Here is an 18864-nt window from a genome sequence, read left to right as displayed (position 1 = left end):
GCACGCGGGAGGTCTGTGGATGTGAGTGCAGAGCTGGTAGGGTCAGGGGTCACTGAGTGCTGGGACCAGAACTTCCGGTCTGAAAGAGCAGAATGCATTTTTAGTGACTGAGCCATCATTTCTCTAAACCCTAGTTTTCAGACCAATTACTCTTTTTAAAAACAAATGGAGCGTTCGGACGATTTATAATCAAGGTCATTATTGATTCGCGGTTACTGATTCCAATATTTGCTGTTCCTTTGCTGACTGACTCAATCTTATTTTTTCTTCTTTGAAACTCTTTGTTCATTTTTAGGGTCTACTGACTTCCTGAACATGTTTGATCCTTTTCCTTTTTCTCATGTGCTCATGTTTCCTTTCATGATGTTTATTGTTTTCTGAGCTCTTGTGTTGGTGATTCCCTTATTCTCTTTGTGTTCAATTCCTTTACGTATCCTCCTGGATGTTGGCCTAAGGGCTCTGACCTGCTTCAGGATGTGTTTGTCTTAGAGTGCCTGTAATCCTCCACCAGTCGTGAAAGCTAACCTTTCTGGGAAGAAGGACTTCTGTTGGCAGCTGTTTATTTCTAGGGGTTTCAATGTGACATTCTAGACAGGCGCCATGCTACACAATCTGTAACTCCAGCACCCTGGAAGTGGAGGCAGGAGGATCAGAATTCTGTCAAAGACATTCTGTTACATATCAATTGCCAGCTCAGCCTGGGATACATTGAGAACATACTTCAAAAAACATATATGCATATATTAAACAGCTTATACGTGCATACAAAATTTGAGTATGCACATATGTACATAAAGCACATGTGTGAGTCTGTATGGTGGTGGGTGTGCACATTATGATTCCACGCTTTATTGGATTTTAGACATCATTCTAATGAGTTTGCTAGTATGAGTTAGTGATTTTCCTCCACAGCTTTTAATATTGTTCCTTTGTTCTATAGCCATGACAATTAAACTAGAAAGTGACTTGGAAAATTTCATTTCTGAGCATATTTATTTGGGATTCTAAATGTCTCCTGTGTTTGGATATCAATATTTTGTCCTATATTTAGGGTGTTTTGCTAAAATGTCATTGCATAGTTGTCTGTGCCTTCAGTTTTTAGCTCAGCTCCCTCCTGCTTTCCACGGATGTGTATGTTTGGTCTGTTGAATGTGTCTGAGCAGTGTGGCCATGCTCATTCATTTTTTCTTTCTTGCTATCTGCTTGTAGTATCGCCTTGACCTTCTCTTCGTTCCTGACTTTCTTGTGCAGGGTGTTGGCTTTGGGCTCTGCAAATCCTCAGGTGACAGGTCTGCTTTCTCAAGGCGGGAAAGAAACCACTGACGACCACACCCTTCAAGACAAAAGTACCTAACACTTGCATTTCTCCTTGGGTCCCTGACTAAGTCTCCTCCTCTCCAAAAATGCCTCTCATTGCCCCCTCCTAGTGGAGACTGTTTCTAGGTCCCTTGCTTTCAGGTATCCACAGTAACTGAATTACTAACTGAGCTGCCACCTTAAAATGACGCCCAGCTCTGGCACTCTGAGATGTGGGAGTGGTTTCTATTGCTACAATGAAACACCATGACAAAAAGACAAGAGGGGAGGAAAAGGTTTATCCAGGTTACACTTCCAGATTGTTGTTCATCACTAAAGGAAGTCTGAACAGAAACAAAACAGGGAAGGATCCTGGAGGCAGGGGCTGATGCAGAGTAGTGGAAGGGGTCTGTACTGCCTTGCTCCTCATGACTTCTTCAATCTGTTTTTTTATGCAAACCAGGACCAGTAGCCCAGGGATGGGCTGGGTCCTCTCCCATAAATCACTAAATAAGAAAATGCCTGACAGCTGATCTCATAGAGGCATTTTCTTAACTGAGGCTCTTTCTTCTCTGATGACTCTAGCTTGTATCAAGTTGACACACAGAACCAGCTAGTACAGCTGGCAAAGTGGATTTCTTCAAAGCCAGCCTGGCACGCAGAGGAGTGACTCTTACACCGGATCCCTTGATGGGTTAAGGCTTGTGAGAACCATCGGCTTCTCCTTTGTTTAAATCTGCCAGTCAGTTTTTCCATGGCTACCTGGCTTCCTTTGTGCTTATGAGTTTGGCTGCTCCTGCCTGGAAAGCCAGGGTTGGAGCCCTGGGCTGTTTTCTACTTTCTTGGATTAGATTTCCTGTTGGCCAAACTTGTCAGGATCCTGTCATCTTATTTGCAAGACCCACGTTCTTCATCCTTGTATCCCTTGAGAATAAATCCTGTCCTTTAAGCCCTGACTCTTCCCACAGATGTTTCTAAGTTGCAGTAGACTTCTCCTTTGAAGCATGTGTCTTGGTGACTCTATTTCTTTCAGAGTGTTCCAGGGATCCTGAATATTGATTTTTCCTTGTGTGAAACTTGGTGTTTTGTGTTTTTTAAATTTTTTTGTAGTATAATCTAAATAAACATTTTGACACAGAGGACTTTCTAAAGATCCTTTTTATGAGGTAATCCAGACCCAGAAAGACAACTGCAACATATTCCTCTCCCAGAGATGAATCTTTAGATGTGGATATTTAAATTAGAGTTGGCATAAAATGCAGAAAGACGAAAAGGAGTCACAGAAGGACTTCAAGCTAAGGAGGGACATAATAAAGGTCGAATGGATTGGGAAAGAAGAGTAATGGAACAGGAAGGGTTAAAGGGGGCAGAGGATGTGAGGGTAAAACAGGAGTATTATGGGAGGAGACAACCAAGGATAAAGATCTTGAATATGCCATATAGAAGCCTTCTATTGTTAAAGCCTCCTGAAATACATCCATATGCACTTATAAAAGAAGTTAAACAGTGTATCCTATAACAGAGAGACAATGTATCACCCCAACTATACAGGGTATCAAATAAAATTACTAGTGCAAGGTATGGCTTATTTCTTTTGAGCTGTAGGTCAGTGTGCCTTCTGAAATATTATAGGCAAATAACTTTGCTCTTGGCTATCCTGCAGAACTTGATGATAATACTATGTGAAGATAACCACACAGAATCCTAAATCGCTGGTGAAATCGAGCTTGCATGGATCCAGAAACTTTATCCCTACTGGATAGATTTCATAGCACTACAAAGTCTATCACACGGGAAAGTATTCACAGCCTTACCCTGCTGTTAGCCCTGTGAGCTACAGTAAGGACTAAGCTGGCCAATGGGGCAATAGTGGCACTAATGTTATGGGAATAACCATCAAGATCTGATTTCATCTAAGGCCCACTCCACAAGTCAGAACTCATTCCTGGTGCTTAAATGGACTCAAACCAGGTGCCGTAGTCTTAGGCCACAGGGGAAGAAATAATATAGTTATTCTGTTAATTGCATATAGTAATAAGATATCCATTAAGTTCACATCTTTATACCAATTACTAGTGTATGTTTCAAGATGAATCAGAAAAACTTCTTTTTACAGTAGATGATGATTAACAGAGACACCACAACTGTTCATCAGGCAGAGATAGGAGACCGTGGAATGTTCAGCTCTAAATGGACAGATGTATCACACATCCACACAGGCCACGGCTCAGGGACATTGCAGAACAGGAATGGAAGATTGTAGGAGCCAGGGGTGGTGAATATTAGCAGTGAAAGTGGACATAGCAGGAGCTATGTACACAACAAATCGCAGTAGCTGTGACTACATGCCGAAAACTCTCACGAGAAGGAGGCAGTGCAAAGCCTAGCATGGACCAGGGAAGAGCTTCCTCATAGTGACATCCTGCTGAGAGGTTTTGGATTTTGATGACTACTATGAGAAAGGGTAATTTTCATAGGAATGTGGCCCCTGAAAAGTTTCATATCCATTAGACTCTACTATACCCTGCATCCAGGCAACACCGAGTGAACTCGTTGGGGAAAACAAAGAAAGCAAGAGGCAGCACAAGAGGATGAAGAGGAAAAACTGGGAAGGGATAAAGGAGGAATGGGTGAGGTAGACATGAGGAGTAGATTTCTCAAAAAACACTCTATGCTCACATGAGATCCCCAAACAATAAGAATGACTGGCGTGTCTTATCTAACAAAGTTGCAGAGTCTCTATAGAAAACAATGTGCTACAAAAATACATGTGGGAGAAGCCATTATTTTATAAACGTGCTTTATTTAGCTTTATTACAAGAAAGCAAAGAACAGAGAAATATCACATGAGCACAGACTCTGCACATCACAGGACTATTGACGTGTGTGATCACAGTTACTGCCAGGGAGGTTCATGACATAGAAGTTGGGGTTTTCTCAGACAATTGGAGGCTCCTGTTTAGGTGAGTGGGACCCAGACAATGATATCCAGAAGGAAAGGGGCAGAGAGACCCTTTCTCAGGCAGCCTCAGGGACAGAGTCAGGAGGCAGAGTCTGGAAACCTAACTACAGCTTGCAGCACCAAATGTGGGCGATTCGTGATGTGAGGTCAGAGGATGACAAAGAGAAGGTGAGTATTGGGGACCTGAGGGAGAGGACAGAGGGGAGCAACAAGAACTCAGCTTCTCAGCCCTAGCCAGAGAGCAGAGGGAGGAAGGCAGCAGGGACAGCACCTGAGCACAGGGCTCTGCCAGAGCATCTGGGGAACAGACAAGCTCAGGCGACAGGGACTTCAGTGCCGGTAGCTCTTCCTGCTGGAGGAGGTGGTGGTGTACTTGACGGTGGAAGAGCTGCCACCAGAGGAGCTCAGGCCACCACTGAGGCCTCTGCCACTGCCAGAACTGAAGCCACCTCCAAGGCCATGGCTGCTGCTGTAGGAGTAGCTGCTGCCTCCTCCCAGGCCCAAGCTGCTGCTGGCACCACCTGCACTGCCATAGCCGCTGGACATGGTGGACTGCACCACAGCTGTGAAGAGGACACAGGGGACAGCGGACACTGTGAGCCCGCTCTGTCCAGTGAGTTAGGAACAAGGCAGGGGAAGGGGAGGCGGCAGGCAGTGTACTTACAGATGTTGACGGGTCCAACGCCTTCACCGTTCAGCCTAGAATAGGAACAGAGCAGAGGAGAAGGTGAGACCTAGGGAGCCATGACCTCAGTCCCCGTGAACCCTCAGTGTGGTGACAGGTCACAGAGAATCCCTGGTAGAGTGGTCCCTGAAGGGAGGCATTGTGGCCACAGCAAGTGCTCCCTCATGCTGTGCTCATGCCTGGCATCATGGGGGAGGGGGAGCACTCACCTGCACTCCTCTCCTTCCAGCAGCTTCCTGTAGGTGGCGATCTCCACATCAAGGGCCAACTTGACATTCATGAGCTCCTGGTACTCCTTCAGCAGCCTGGCCATGTCCTGCTTGGCCTTCTGCAGGGCATCCTCCAGCCCTTCCAACTTGCCCCTGGCATCCTTGAGGGCATTCTCCCCACGCTGCTCAGCTTCGGCAATGGCAGCCTGAAGGTTGGCACACTGGGCAGAGAAAGAAAGAAAAACAAACTTGTATTGTGGTTCTTTCCAGCGGGTGATCCCATGGTCTTCTTGGTTTGTTCGTTTGTTTGTTTGTTTTTCAAGACAAGGTTTTTCTGTGTAACAGCCCTAGGTGTTCTGGAAGTACGTCTTGTAGACCAGGCTGGCCTCAAACTCACAGAGATTTACATTCCTCTACTTCCCAAGTGCTAGGATTAAAGGCATGTGTCACCACCACCCAGCCAGCCCGAGATCTTCGCTCCCAGTGAGCAGGAGGCTGGAGCACAGAAAATGAAGAAAGCATCCTGTGATGCTTTTGGTCTGTGCTACCTGCTTCTTGACGTGGTCGATCTCAGATCTCAGCCTCTGGATCATGCGGTTGATCTCAGCGATCTCCTGCTTGGTGTTGCGCAGGTCGTCTCCGTGTCTGCCTGCTGTGACCTGCAGCTCCTCGTACTGAAGATCAATGGAAAATAGAAGATTTATTCAGTTTTTGCCAGCAAAACCTAATTCACGTCTAACTGGACTGTGCTATCCTTGGTGCAATGACTTTCCTCAGGAGAAGCTGTGGGAGAGCATGGACTACATCCTTCTCTTGGGAACTGAAAATGTTCTGTGTGACCTCATGAGGTCCTATATTCCCAGAAGAGCTCAAGCTCAGGGACTATAGACCCCATTTATGGCAACTTTCCCTCTTCTTCTGGGTTCTTTTGAACGGTAGACTACGGCTTCACTGTATAACGCAAGTGCAAGGTCCATTTGCTCTTACGAGATCCCAGTTTCTACTTAATAGACCTCTAACCTCTGAGGAAATTAGCATTTTATGGAATTCATTGGGTCCCAGTTTTTCTTCATCAGGCTCCCCCTAAATACTCACTTTGGTCTGGTACCAAGACTCTGCTTCAGCACGGCTCCTCTGAGCAATCTCCTCATATTGGGCCTTGACCTCAGCAATGATGCTGTCCAGATCCAGGCTGCGGTTGTTGTCCATGGAGAGGACCACAGATGTGTCTGAGATGTGAGTTTGCATCTGAGACAGTTCCTACAGAACAGAGAGGCAACATCAGCTTTGGATATAAGGATTACAGATGTTACCAACACCACACTCTCGCTGTGCACAGGGGAAATAAAGTGAATGGGGCAGATTGGAAGCTGGAGGACAAAGAGATAGACAGACTGAGAAAGAGAGAGAGGTGACTTACTGCATCATAGAGAACTCTCAGGAAGTTGATCTCATCTGTCAGACTGTCTGTCTTAGCTTGCAGTTCAACCTTATTCATGTAGGCAGCATCTACATCCTGACGAAAGAGTCAACAACATGGAATTGGGTTATTTCTCTTGCACAGCAATGTCTGCTCTGCCTCCCTGGCAACCATGCTCTCCAATAAACCAGACATGCAAAGCCATTCCTCTCCATCAGCAGAGAAACTCAGTCAGCTCACCTTCTTCAGGGTCACAAATTCATTCTCTGCTGCTGTGCGCTTGTTGATTTCGTCTTCATATCTACAAGAGGGAGGGTTCCGCACATTGTAGTCCGCAGGTAGATGGCCTCAAAGGCAGCCTGTGACCCAGCCCCCATTTATATAAATGCAATATAACCAAATCACACCACTGATGAATATTTTGTGTGATTGAATGTTTTACTCTTTTTTTTTTCTCCCTAGGTTCCTATTGCTCTCCATGGTGTTTGTCTATGGCTGTTTGACTAAACTTTCTCATTTCACTATTTTAATTCCTGGAGTCCATGTCTAGTTTTGGGTCTTCATTACCATGACCTTGTCCAACTGTGTTCCTTTTTTAACTCACTTGTTCTTGTAGTCCTCCACTGTCTCCTGCATGCTCCTCAGCTCTGCATCCAGGCGGCCCCTCTCCCCAGTGATGCTGTCCAGCCGCCTCCTGAGGTTGCTGATGTACTGCTCAAACAAAGGCTCCAAGTTCTGCCGCACGGTCTTGGTGCCCTGCTCCTGCAGCAGGGCCCACTTGGTGTCCAGGACCTTGTTCTGCTGCTCCAGGAAGCGCACCTGGAGGCACCGAGTATGAGAAGTTTGAATTTCATTCTGCTGTGATCCCTTCACAAGTGTGACTCCTGTCTTATACTGTCTACCTCCACCCATTCAGTGTAGTCCCTAGCCCTGGGCCTACAGGCACAATCCATAGCCGAGCTCCCAACACCATCCCTCTGAGGAAGGCAGGGTTCTCAGATAGGGCACAGGCAGCCTAGCAGTGACATGCTGGAGTGTGGTGCAGTTTAGTGCAGCTGTGATTGCTCCAAACTGCCCTGTAGAGACACCTGCCTCAGTTCAGTCCTCTGTGATGTGAGGCCTGAGCTTATCTCAGTGCACTGGAATCAGACACCCTGATGGGGCAACCTCTTAGGAGAGGAACTCTGACCCTGATTGCCAGCTGCTAGTCTAACTACAGAGGGGACAATCAGGACAGAGTCACCTAGAGACAATGGCAGTGATTGAGCAAAGCCTAGAGCATCTTCCCTCCACCGCTGTCTTTGGCATTTACTCCGGATTCTACTACTGCTCATCTGCCCTGGACACAACCACATCTCACCTTGTCGATGAAGGAGGCAAACTTGTTGTTGAGGGTCTTGATCTGCTCACGCTCCTCAGTCCTCACCCGCTGGATGGTGGGGTCGATTTGTAGGTTCAGAGGGGTGAGGAGGCTCTGGTTGATGGTGACCTCTTGGATGCCTCCAGGGGGGCACACGGGGAAACCAGCACCCCCATAGCCACCACCAAAACCAGCTCCACCACTGAAACCAAAGCCACTGCCGGCTCCTCCTCCAAAGCCGAAGCCTCCTCCAACTCGGCTGCCATAGGCTCCACCAATGCCACAGCTGCCCCCTCCGATGGAGATCCTCTTGGAGCTCCCCACACCATAGAGGCTTCTGCTGCCAAAGCCAGCTCCTCCACACACTGCCCCAGAGGCACCGCTACCCCGGGAGCGGCACACAGACACACTGCTGAAGCCAGAGCGGTTCAGCCCAGGCACTCTGGCTGAGCCGGCACTGAAGCCACGGTGGCTGGTTTGACTTCTGATGGTGGTTTTGGTAGACATGGTTCCTGGAGTTAGAAGTCTGAGAAGTGGAGAGGGACAGGGCAGAGCTGAGCGGATGAGCGTGATGGGCTCTGGGCAGCTGCTTATATATAGTGTGGATGGGCTGGGCTGGGCTTGGTCCCGAAGGTGAGCTTGTATAGTGGGAAGGGCAGAGCTTTACAAATAATGAGATCACCTCAAGTTCTAGAAATGTCTGATACTTGAAGATTGCTTTTGGCTTCCTTTAGTCATGGAGCAAATTCTCCTGCCTTCCAGCCTTGACTTGAATACAATGAGCCTGGACGTAAGTTCTCTGAAGTCATGAGTTAGTCATCTTCTTAAACAAAAGAGACAAGGAGCTGATCTGTGATAATTGTCCCTTCCTTCTGCTTATTTAGACACTCCCTGTGTGCCCCCTCACCACACAGGTTTTCCCTCCACCTGCCCCTCCCTCCCTTGCTCTGTCAGACTCTCCCTACAGTCGTAAAGCATTTGCCCAATATCCCACTGTAGAAATTGCCAGCTACATGGAACTAATTCTTCTGTAGCTCCTGGCTGCTCTTCCTTATGATCCAGCAGAGGCTCTTTGCCCATACAACCCTCTTTTCTAAGGCCGGAGAGTAGATAAGTTGATTCTTCCCTTGGGGAGCCTAACCGCGATGGTGTCCTACATGTTAAGCTTTACTTGGCTTTTCCCTGCGCACAGGGGCAGACACCCCCTGACCTCTGCAGTTGCTCCGTCCCAGCTGCTGCCTCTCTCTGCCCTCATTCCTCTCTTCAGTCTTCCCACCTTCCCAGGCACTGTCCTCTGCACTGCGCTGGGATGCTTTCTTAGATCTCCGACTGAAGAACTCCAAATGAAAAGTCTCCCGGGCACTCTCAGGATTTTCCTAACCATCTCTTTGGACACTTCTAGGGATCAGGAATCAGAATTGTTATACATATGGTGTGTCCAGAAAGTCGAGGGGACATGCAGATTAATCACTGAAATGGGCATTGATAAGTTTGGCGATTTCACAAGTCTATTCTCGATTTATTTTTCTAGTCACGTTTCTTGAAAAAGTCAAATTTCAAAGGAAAACTATGTTTGCTTTGCAGGGGAGTGAGGGTCACTTCTTCCTGCTCATGCAGTAGAAACCATGCGCGAGGAATTCCAGGTGTGCTGTCTCTGAGAGCAAGTAGCTCAAGAAGCAGCCGTGGGAGGAGGTGCCAACTCCAGCCCTGACTGGAGCCTGCGTAAGGTCCTGTCACTGTTTTGAATTCAGTCACTGCTCTCTGGAACGTTGGGGACCCAGCATCCAGGAAGGTGGGAAGCTCCCGACTCCTCAAAGGTGCTAAGTCAGCGTCTGGCAGGATAGAGACCTTCCCCAGACAACGGAAGCCGTTGTCGTCCCTCCGCCCGGTTGCACAATGCTTCCCCAAGAATGTGCTTCCACCCAGTTCTGGGAAACAAGTGCATCTCATGGTTCGGAGCGCTGATTCTCGCTACCCACCGAGGTAGGGGCACTGGGTGTGGTCACTCTGCAAGGTGGGGAAGTCAGTGATGCAACAGGTGTGCATCTTCTCACTTCCCTACTCTGTGTATGTCAAAGTCTGCAACTGCTTCACACTGTGACAACCAAGACTGTACTTTGCAAAGCCGGAAGAATTCGCTTTTCATTTCTTTAAGGAAATCCTTTGCCAACCCCTGGCGCAGAGCATGAGCCCCGGGGTCGGACAGAGCAGGTTCCTGTGTGCTCATATGCAAACCACTGCACCCTTCACATGTCCTTTTCTACCCATAGAGAAGGTGTAAATTGTGACTGTGCCTCCTCACGGAATTGTAAAGCAGAGATGAGAAAATTCCCATGGAAGTCTTGGTGCAGTATATTACACGTAAGCTCTCAATGAGGAGGAGCTAATTATTGTTATTAGACAGAAGCGTGATGAAGTTTAATGTGCAGGGATCCATGAGAAGCTTTGGAAAGTGGAACACAGGTTTAGTATATATGTGTGTGGGGAGGGTATCTGGAGGACAGCAGGAGAAACAAAGCCATTGTCGCCAAGTTTGTGCCATATCTAGCAAGGGCCTGAAAGCCATGCCTAGGAGATTGCCTTGCATCCCCCAGAGCCTCAAGTGATGGCAACAGGACAGGAAGAGTGACTTGCCAGCAGGATTGGCAGAGCCCACCCTACTGCCTGCAGGAGCTGTGTCTCATGATCAGAGAGCATGAGTCTTGCTCACGTCTAGTAGGCTCCATTTCCTCTGTTGGGGTCAGACTACCCGCTCATCCTCTGTTGGGTCCCTGTGTCTGGCTGTGCAGGGACATTCTGCCACTGGCCAGCACAGGTGACTGTACCATTTTCGAGGTGGCACCCTCAGATGAAGTGTGTTCTTTAGTTGCAGCAGGGACCTCACCCCTCGCCATTGAGCCCATCAGAGTTTGGTTAACCCCAGCCTTCTCTCTGACCCCAGGCTTGGCATATGCTCCAGATACCACTGTTGTGTAAAGAGTCTTTGGACTTTCTGACACAAGTTTGCCCACTGGTAGATTGGTAATGCGGATTCTAATACAGTGGCTCTCAACCTTCCTAATGTTTCCACCCTTTAATATAGTTCTAGTGCTGTGGTGTCCTCAATCATAAAATTGTTTTTGTTGCTACATCATAACTGTATTCTGCTACTGTTATAAATCATATTGTAAATATCTGATATACAGGATACAGAATATCTGATATGCAGCCCCCGTGAAAGGGTCTTTCAGCCTCCACAGGGGTCGAGACCCACAGGTTGAGAACTGATTTTCTAATATAAAATCCTCTCAGCTGGGCAGGTGTTTGAGTAGTTACCAAAATTAACTGTATAATGTCTTTATTTATGAGATAATTAAAATAAAGTAATTTTATTTTAAAATTTTAAATCAAATCTCCTTAGTCACCTGCTAGGGAGCACTCTGAGAACCTGTTCCTGTGACCTGGAGGAGTCAGCACACACACACACACACACACACACACACACACACACACCATTTTCATTTTCTTTCATTTCTTTTTTTAAAAATAGGAACTCAATATGTAACCTTGAGCTCTGTAGACCAGGCTGGCCTTAAACTCACAGAAATCCACCTACCCCTGTCTCTGCCTTCTCGGTGCTGGGATTGAAGGCAAGTGTCTTCACACCTTACTTCAGTATCCATGGGAGCTCTAGGCCAGAGTAGCCCTAAAGGGTTTGAGACTCACCTGAGTTCTCCCTGGTGGCTGCGAGTCAGGCCCCACAGTCTCACCCCAGGCAGCTCTGTTTCCCAGAGGAGCCCGTGAGGAAGGGCCACCTTTCATAATAAGATGAGAACAAAGGGTGATCGTTTAGACAAACATGTGGGGGAAGAAGCAAGCAGGGTGAGTAACTCAATGGCCGCTGACCTCCTCCCTAGCCAACTGCTGAAGCCAGCCTCTCCTCTGTGCTGGAAGAATCCTATTCAGTCCAGCCTGCAGCTGCCTTGGGTGGCCATGGAATGTAGAATGTCCTGTTCTTGGCCAGAGGGTAGCCTGAACTGCTCACTCTGTTCCCAGCATGGAGGTGGATCAGAGGGAAGTGTTGAAGACGGGGCCCAGGGAAAGTCTCCTCAAGATGACTTGCCTTGCCTTTCAGCCTCCCTGGGTGGAGCCGTTGACGATCATGGAAGGTTTAGGACTAAGCCACATAATCCCGCAAACCACAGGGCAGGATGATGCTGTTCCCAGGGAATCCCAGAGCCAGTCCTTCAGGAGTATCCCAGGAGAAAGAAACACACGTGCAGCTAGGCACACGTGTTAGAACAGATTCTGCCGCTCCAGGGGTGGGACGAGCAGACGGCTATTACACAGCCAGGGTTGGGTAACCACTACACCTGATATGCTCAAAACTTCAGTCTCCTTGTAGTTGCAATTGCACCCTCATACCCCCCTTTTTGCAGAGAACACACCCCAGGTCACATATCAGAAAATCTGAGTGGCTTCCACTATAGCTAAAGTCTCTGGAAACCAATTTTCAGTGGGATGGGGTCTCTGCATTAGGTCAACTGTGGAACCCAGATGTCGCTACAAGGGCATTATTCACAGTGCTTCATAAGATGCTTGGTTCCAAGCACTGAACTGCCATCCCTAATCCCCAGATGTTACCCACTGGGACTTTGAAACTGAGCTGTGTCCTGGATCTCTTCTTTACAGAGAAGAGAAACATTGTAACTTCCATTTCCACCACCCAAAGTACCACAGGGCCAGAGGGTTCTGGGATGCACCTGCAGGACTGATAATTGCCCTGTGCCACAAGGGACACGCATGTATGTGTGATTGTAGATCTATCTCACTTGTCTTATCAATTGATTTTGGTATCTGTTTGTATAGATCCTTGTTACAGGAGAAACATTTTGAAAATGTTCGGTTCCTTTTTATCTACTTTGCCCTTGTTACACTGAATGTTTAGGGCACTGAGAAGAGCAGAGCTGGGCTTGGGATTGAAAGCATATTTACAAAGAAGGAACAGCTTGTGGCCTGGCTGGTCAGAATTGAGAAACTAGTTGGAGGAATACTACCTTGATCTGAAGCAAAAAGAGATGCTGAAGATTCCAGAATGGCTGGGAAGGTGGAAAGGGGCAGCTGAGTGGCACGACCAGGCCAGGGCTGGCCTGGATGAGCAGGACAGGGGTCCTAGCAGAGGTGCCAAGCAGTTTCTGCTTTTCTCATATGCCCAAGATGAAAAAGAGCCAAGTCAGGGCTCAAAGGGGCCAGGACAGTCTCCAAGTGGAATGCTTCCTGCCCTCTAATCCCCGCCTCGTTGGTGCTCTGATTTCCTCACCACCACTACAGGATCCACCTTACTGGACTGTGTGACTGTCACAAATGTAGTGGGCAGGAGAGACAGGGAACTCTAACAAGCTGCCAGTGAAACACAAAGGCAGCTGGCTTGCATAATGCAAGTGGCCAGGTGAAGTTGCCCTAGCAAATCTCACCATACTTGGCTCCTGGGGGAACTGGGGAAAACAAGACCTTCTGAATGTGATGAGCAGTTTCTCCACATTGGGACAAACTTGCAGTACGTCTACCTGAAAATCCCATAGCCACGTTATCTGGCTCCTGAAGCACAGATGCCCTGGACAGCAGCACCCTTACTGTCAGCGCTGGTGTTTCTTGGCATCCAGAGGCTCCTTCTGCCCTTATGATCTCACCTGAAGCCTGAGGTTGGGATTAATGACAGATCATTGATAACTCTGGCACAAGTCTGTGGCACTTATGTTGCAACTTAAGCCTCTAAGGGTTCTGCCTACTTCCTCCTCCTTGGTCCTTGCCCTCCCCCAGACACTGGAAAGAAATAGCCTGGATTGTTCTAAGCTGGCAAGAGGAACACTGGCTGTGATGAGGAAAGTCTGCGCCCTAGAGTCTCTTGAGGACTGGTGAACCTGGATTCTATATCCAGCAACTACTTTCTGTCCATCTACACTCTGGAAACAAGAAAAGGGAAATATTTTTCCTTTCTTTTAAAACTACATTTTGCTGAGGTATAAATTAGGTATAAAAAAAATCATGGATCTTAAGTGTGTAGAACTCAAATTATTCTGATAAAATCATGTGTCTCTATAACCTATAAATCAGAAAAATAGAATATTTATTCACATTACTTCAGAAAATTCCTTTGGGCTCATCCTTGTGAATTCCACTGCTCCAAGAAAACATTTGATTTTTCCATCAAATAGCCATACAGTATATATTTATATCATGTTACACATGAATTTATAATTTATTATATTATATTAGTTTGTTTGTGTATCTGGGCTCTTTCACTTAACAATGTGTTTTGAGTGTGCTTCATAGCTGAGTGGTACTTGAATATGTCATGTTCGGTTAACACAGTCCTTGTTGCCGGAGGCGGCTTGTTCGTTCCCGGCCACCCAGACTCCCAAAATAATCACACAGAAATCTATGTTAATTGCAGTACTGTTTGGCCAATAGCTTATGTTGTTTTTTTAGCTAGCTCTTACATCGTAATCCATTTCTATTATTTTACATTTTATTATGAGGCTTGTGGCCTACGAGCAAGGTTCTGACTGGCGGTTTGCATCTTTCTCCTCTGGCGGCTACATGGCATCTTACTGACTCCACCTTCTTTCTCCCAGCATTCAGTTTAGTTTTTCCACCTACCTCTACTCTGCTCTATCACAGGCCAAAACAGTTTCTTTATCCATTAACCAATAAAAGCAACACATATATAGAAAGACTTCCCACATCAATTCATGTTCAAAAATTCCTGAGATATTTCCAGGTTGGGGTTCTACTGAATAAATGAGAGTTGAACACACTAGAATTTCTAGGAACATAAATATCACTTTGCATAAATAGATACCTTAAAATGGAATTCATGCACTGACAGCAAATGTATGTGAGTTTTCCAAAGCTATTGCACCGTTTTTGAAAGTAAACTTCCCTTCCTGAAGCAACACTTTGTTCATAACACAACTAAGCAGTGTGCCCCACTGTGGCCACCCTCCAGCCAGGTGCTATGAGGGTTACAGTGCATGAACCTGCCTGACACGTTGTTAGCCCTCAAGTGCATGGTTAATGTGAGGGTCATCCAGCTCTTGTCTCTTCTGTGAGACTTGAAGAATATGCAATGATGGAATTTCATTGATCTAGAAAAATCCCATGATTAAAACCTTATCCCGTGATTCACTTATCCTTTCTGCTTCCTGTCATTGTCGGCTTCTCGTCTTTTATCTTTCTGAGTCTTTTTCTAGAATGTGATTCTAGATAATAGATAGATGATAGAAGATGGATGGTAGATAGACGATAGAAAAATAGATGATAGATAGATATAGATGGACTGATTGATAAGTGATTGATCAATGGGTAGGTAGATGGTTGTAGCGCGCACCATGGCGCTGTCAGATGTAGCACGCACCATGGCGCTGTCATGTCGTGGGCACGGAGCCTGGGCGCCGTTTGCTGTTCCATGTCAAACTTGAGAGAACTTGTGCGCATGCGCACAAGCTCCCCCCCTCCAGCGCGGGGAGTCTTTCGATCTGGCCATTCCGATCTGGCCAATCATTATTTAGCACGTTTATCGCTCCATTCTGGCCTGAGCCATTGGGTTGATGACACGTCAGGGCTTTGTCTGTCACCGTATATATTCTTCTGCTTCCACGGGGACGGGGTCTTCTTGCCTCTTTCAAACCTCAAGTGTAAGTGCTCCAATAAAGGGCGTTCTGAGAAGGATCCTGTTGCAGTCGTCTCTTCTGCTGGCAGTAGCGGCGTGCTGCAGATGGTATAGATAGATAGATAGATAGATAGATAGATAGATAGATAGATAGATGATAGACTGATTTTTAGATGATAGACTGATAAATAACAGATGATAGATATAGACAGGTAGAGATAGATAGATAGATAGATAGATAGATAGATAGATAGATAGATAGATAGATAGATGATAGATAGACTGATTGATAGATGATAGACTGATAGATAACAGATGATAGATGATAGATTGATATAGATAGATAAACAGGTAGAGATAGATAGATAGATAGACTGATTGATAGATGATAGACTGATTGATAGATAACAGATGGTAGATGATAGATATAGATAGATAGACAGGTAGATAGATAGATAGATAGATATATCCAAAGTTCAGATCTCCAAATTACAACCACAAGACCGTATCCAACACAAGAGCAAAGAGCCTTTGTTGCAAGTTAACTTGGGTCCCTCCATCTGTCCAGAATGGCAGTGGCAGCAACAGCAGCAACAGAAACAGACCAAAAGAGACCCTAAGAGGTATGCGAGGGGGGATTTATAGATGGGAAGGCTTGGGGAATTCCAAGTCTACAAGGCTTGGGATTGGCTGCTGGCATGGGGTGAGGAGAATTCCAAGAGTCTACAGGCTTAGGATCGGCTGCCCTCTCTGGGCTAAGGTCAGAAAAAGGCATGGTACATCTCTAGGCTAGGGGTTACTACTTCTCTGGACTCCTATGCGAAGTCATGCTTCCAGACTAGAGGTTACTCAGAGATTGGTCTGTTTTTCCTGCTCAGGAATTGGTTGGTTTTATATGTGTGTTTAGGGGGCGGGGATGGCTTTGATTTTAGGGCCAAACTGTGTTATTTTCCTTTGGTTCTTTTTAGCTTTTTGGCTCCATTTTTTTTTAACAGGCTAAGATTCTAGAGGCAAAGTTTGTTCTAGGGGCTCTGGTTTCAGATTCGGAGTATTTTTCTCTGCCTCTGGGTTTAGAGACAAAGTGTTTCTTTCACTGGCTCAGGTTTCAAATTCAAGGTATGTTTCTTTCATTGGATGCTCATGGATTGTACTAGGGCTATGGATCACAGATCTGCTGGAGCCTGGGTAGATAGACAAACTGATTGATACAGGATAGATAGATAAATAGACAGTGATAGATAGATTGATTGATTGATAGGTGGTAGGTAGGTAGATAAATAGGCAGACAGAAAGATTGATTAATTGATGATAGATAAATAGATGATAGATAGATTGATAGATGATAGACAGAAAGATTGATTGATTGGTTGATAATAGATGAATAGATGATAAATAGATATTAGATGCTTCCAACCATAACCTTTTCAGATCAGTTATTTGCATTTAGTAATGTACATTTAAGTTGTCTTTGTGCATTTTCATGAATTAATAGTTCTTTTTAAATCCAGAATAATATTTATTTTCTTGATATGCCACAGTCTGTCTGTCAGCCTTCTGAAGGACAACAGGTAGTTTGGTATTCAAGAATATGGCTGGTTCTTGAACTTTCTGAACATGGCGGACAATGAAGGCTGATGAGAAGCCAAGGACAATGGACTAGGTTTCGATCCTAATACATGAACTGGCTTTGTGGGAGCCTAGCCTGTTTGGATGCTCACCCTCCTGGACCTAGATAGAAGTGGGAGGACCTTGGACTTCCCGCAGGGCAGGGAATCTGGACTGCTCTTCATTCTTGAGAGGGAGGGTAAATGAAGTGGGGGGAGGGGAGAGGGGGAGGGGAATGAGGAGAGGGGCAATGTGTGGGAGGAGGGGGAGGGAAATGGGAAATGGGGAGGAGGCAGAAAATTTTTTTTTCAACAACTAAAAAAAAATAAACAAAAAAAATAAAGAAAAAAAAAGAATATGGCTGGTTTAAAAGTCCATGTGGAGGTTCCTGGATTGTCAGGTACTTTCAGCTCATTTGTTCAAATGCCAGGGACTATGATTGCTATATTTGATGCAAGTATATTTAACTTTGTAAGAAACTACCAAAGTCTGTCCCAAAGTGACTGGCTGATTTTGTATCGCACTGCCTTCAACCAGACCTTCCTTTTGTTCACAGCACTGCCAGAACTGGGTGGTGTCCAGGGTCTGGGTTTGGACACCGTTTGCCTAGCCCTGGTGATGTCCCATTTGTGCTTCTCCGATATAATGTGATAATGAGCAGCTCACCTGTGGCTATGTGCCATCGGACTATGCATTATCAATTGAGTGATGTGCCTTCTCTGCTCACTAACACACTGATATCCAAGTGACTTGTTCTCTTATCACTGAGCATTCTTTTGGAGATCTTTGTACACTTTCTGCAACTGTCTGAATCCCTTTTCTTCCAATCTGTGGCTTGACTACTCATCCTCTTGGTGTTCTTTATGGAACAGCTACTTCTTTAATGGTTATCTTACTATATCTACCAACACATTGCCTGAGGTTGTCTGGGTTCTCTCCTTTGCTACTTGTAGGGATTCTATACTTTCCCCCTTTACATGTTGTGCTATGAGCAATTTGAGTTAAATTTGTGGAAAACTAAAGGTACCTAGGTTGTCGTTTTTGTGAATGAGTATACAGTTGTTGCAGAACTCTCTGTTTAGAAAGACTTTTTGCCCTACTGGAGTGCTTTTGCATCTTTGCCAAGGACCAGCTGATCTGCCTTTGGGCCGTTTCCCAATGTTTCAGTTCCTCCGTGTGCTGCATGGCCTCGATGACTGTGGATTTGCAGTAAGAGTCATTCTTCTGCCTCAGTTCTTCTTTGACATTGGGCTGTTCTAGGCTCTTTACGTCTGTGTAAAAACTTTTGAAAGCACTTTGACAGTCTAAGCATAACGTCCCACTGCGAGTTTGATTGCCTTGCATCTGTAAAGCTATTTGAGGGAGGTGCTGGAAGGGCCTCGCTGAAGCACAGGAGCGCACCAGCACATTTTTTTCAAAAAATACTACTTTCAAAGGCCACAGTCTCAGTTCAGAACCATGGCGAGTTCTTTGTAGTGGCCATGTACCCCATGTCCTTCTCCTGTCTTCTACATCATGGCCGTCATTGTTTCACGAGAACATTACAAACACATCGAAGATACAGTTGCCATTATAATTTTGAGCAGACTGTGTTGGATCAACGAAAAAGAGAAACACAAAAGCTTTTCCTTTGTTTATTCCTTCTCCATGTTCATTCTTCCTTTAATGAAGGTCTG

At 46.0% G+C, this 18864-nt stretch overlaps 1 protein-coding gene across 2 annotated transcripts; it reads right to left on the bottom strand.

Annotated features, from left to right (window-relative positions):
* Positions 1 to 4588: 4588 nt before the first annotated feature.
* Positions 4589 to 8439, bottom strand: LOC121444176 (keratin, type II cytoskeletal 6A). 2 transcript variants are annotated; one of them, XM_041645967.1, is made up of 9 exons: positions 7933 to 8439; positions 7177 to 7391; positions 6813 to 6873; positions 6573 to 6668; positions 6248 to 6412; positions 5701 to 5826; positions 5153 to 5373; positions 4905 to 4957; positions 4589 to 4851 (listed from the first exon to the last, which is right to left on the bottom strand). In XM_041645967.1, exons 1-9 carry the CDS (start codon positions 8437 to 8439, stop codon positions 4589 to 4591), a joined length of 1707 nt encoding a protein of 568 aa, XP_041501901.1. The 2 variants fall into 2 exon arrangements, with proteins under 2 accessions (XP_041501901.1, XP_041501902.1); XM_041645968.1 differs by having other exon boundaries at positions 4589 to 4821; positions 4923 to 4957.
* Between the last annotated feature and the right edge of the window lie 10425 nt (positions 8440 to 18864).

The sequence above is a fragment of the Microtus oregoni genome, unplaced genomic scaffold (genome assembly GCF_018167655.1).
Source record: "Microtus oregoni isolate MIOR12 unplaced genomic scaffold, Mior012 000118F_ref0000498, whole genome shotgun sequence".
Classification (NCBI taxonomy): Eukaryota; Metazoa; Chordata; class Mammalia; order Rodentia; family Cricetidae; genus Microtus; species Microtus oregoni.
Note: the sequence above shows the minus strand (reverse complement) of the source record. Positions and strands in the feature narration are given on the sequence as shown.

Bases quoted from the DNA above. Each gene is read 5' to 3' on its own strand.
- LOC121444176 (XM_041645967.1), bottom strand. From the start codon at position 8,439: ATGTCTACCAAAACCACCATCAGAAGTCAAACCAGCCACCGTGGCTTC. The intron at 7,392-7,932 runs GTGAGATGTGGT...CGGTGCCTCCAG, and splicing joins TTGCCTCCTTCATCGACAAG to GTGCGCTTCCTGGAGCAGCA. The intron at 6,669-6,812 runs GTGAGCTGACTG...CTCTTTCGTCAG, and splicing joins AATTTGTGACCCTGAAGAAG to GATGTAGATGCTGCCTACAT.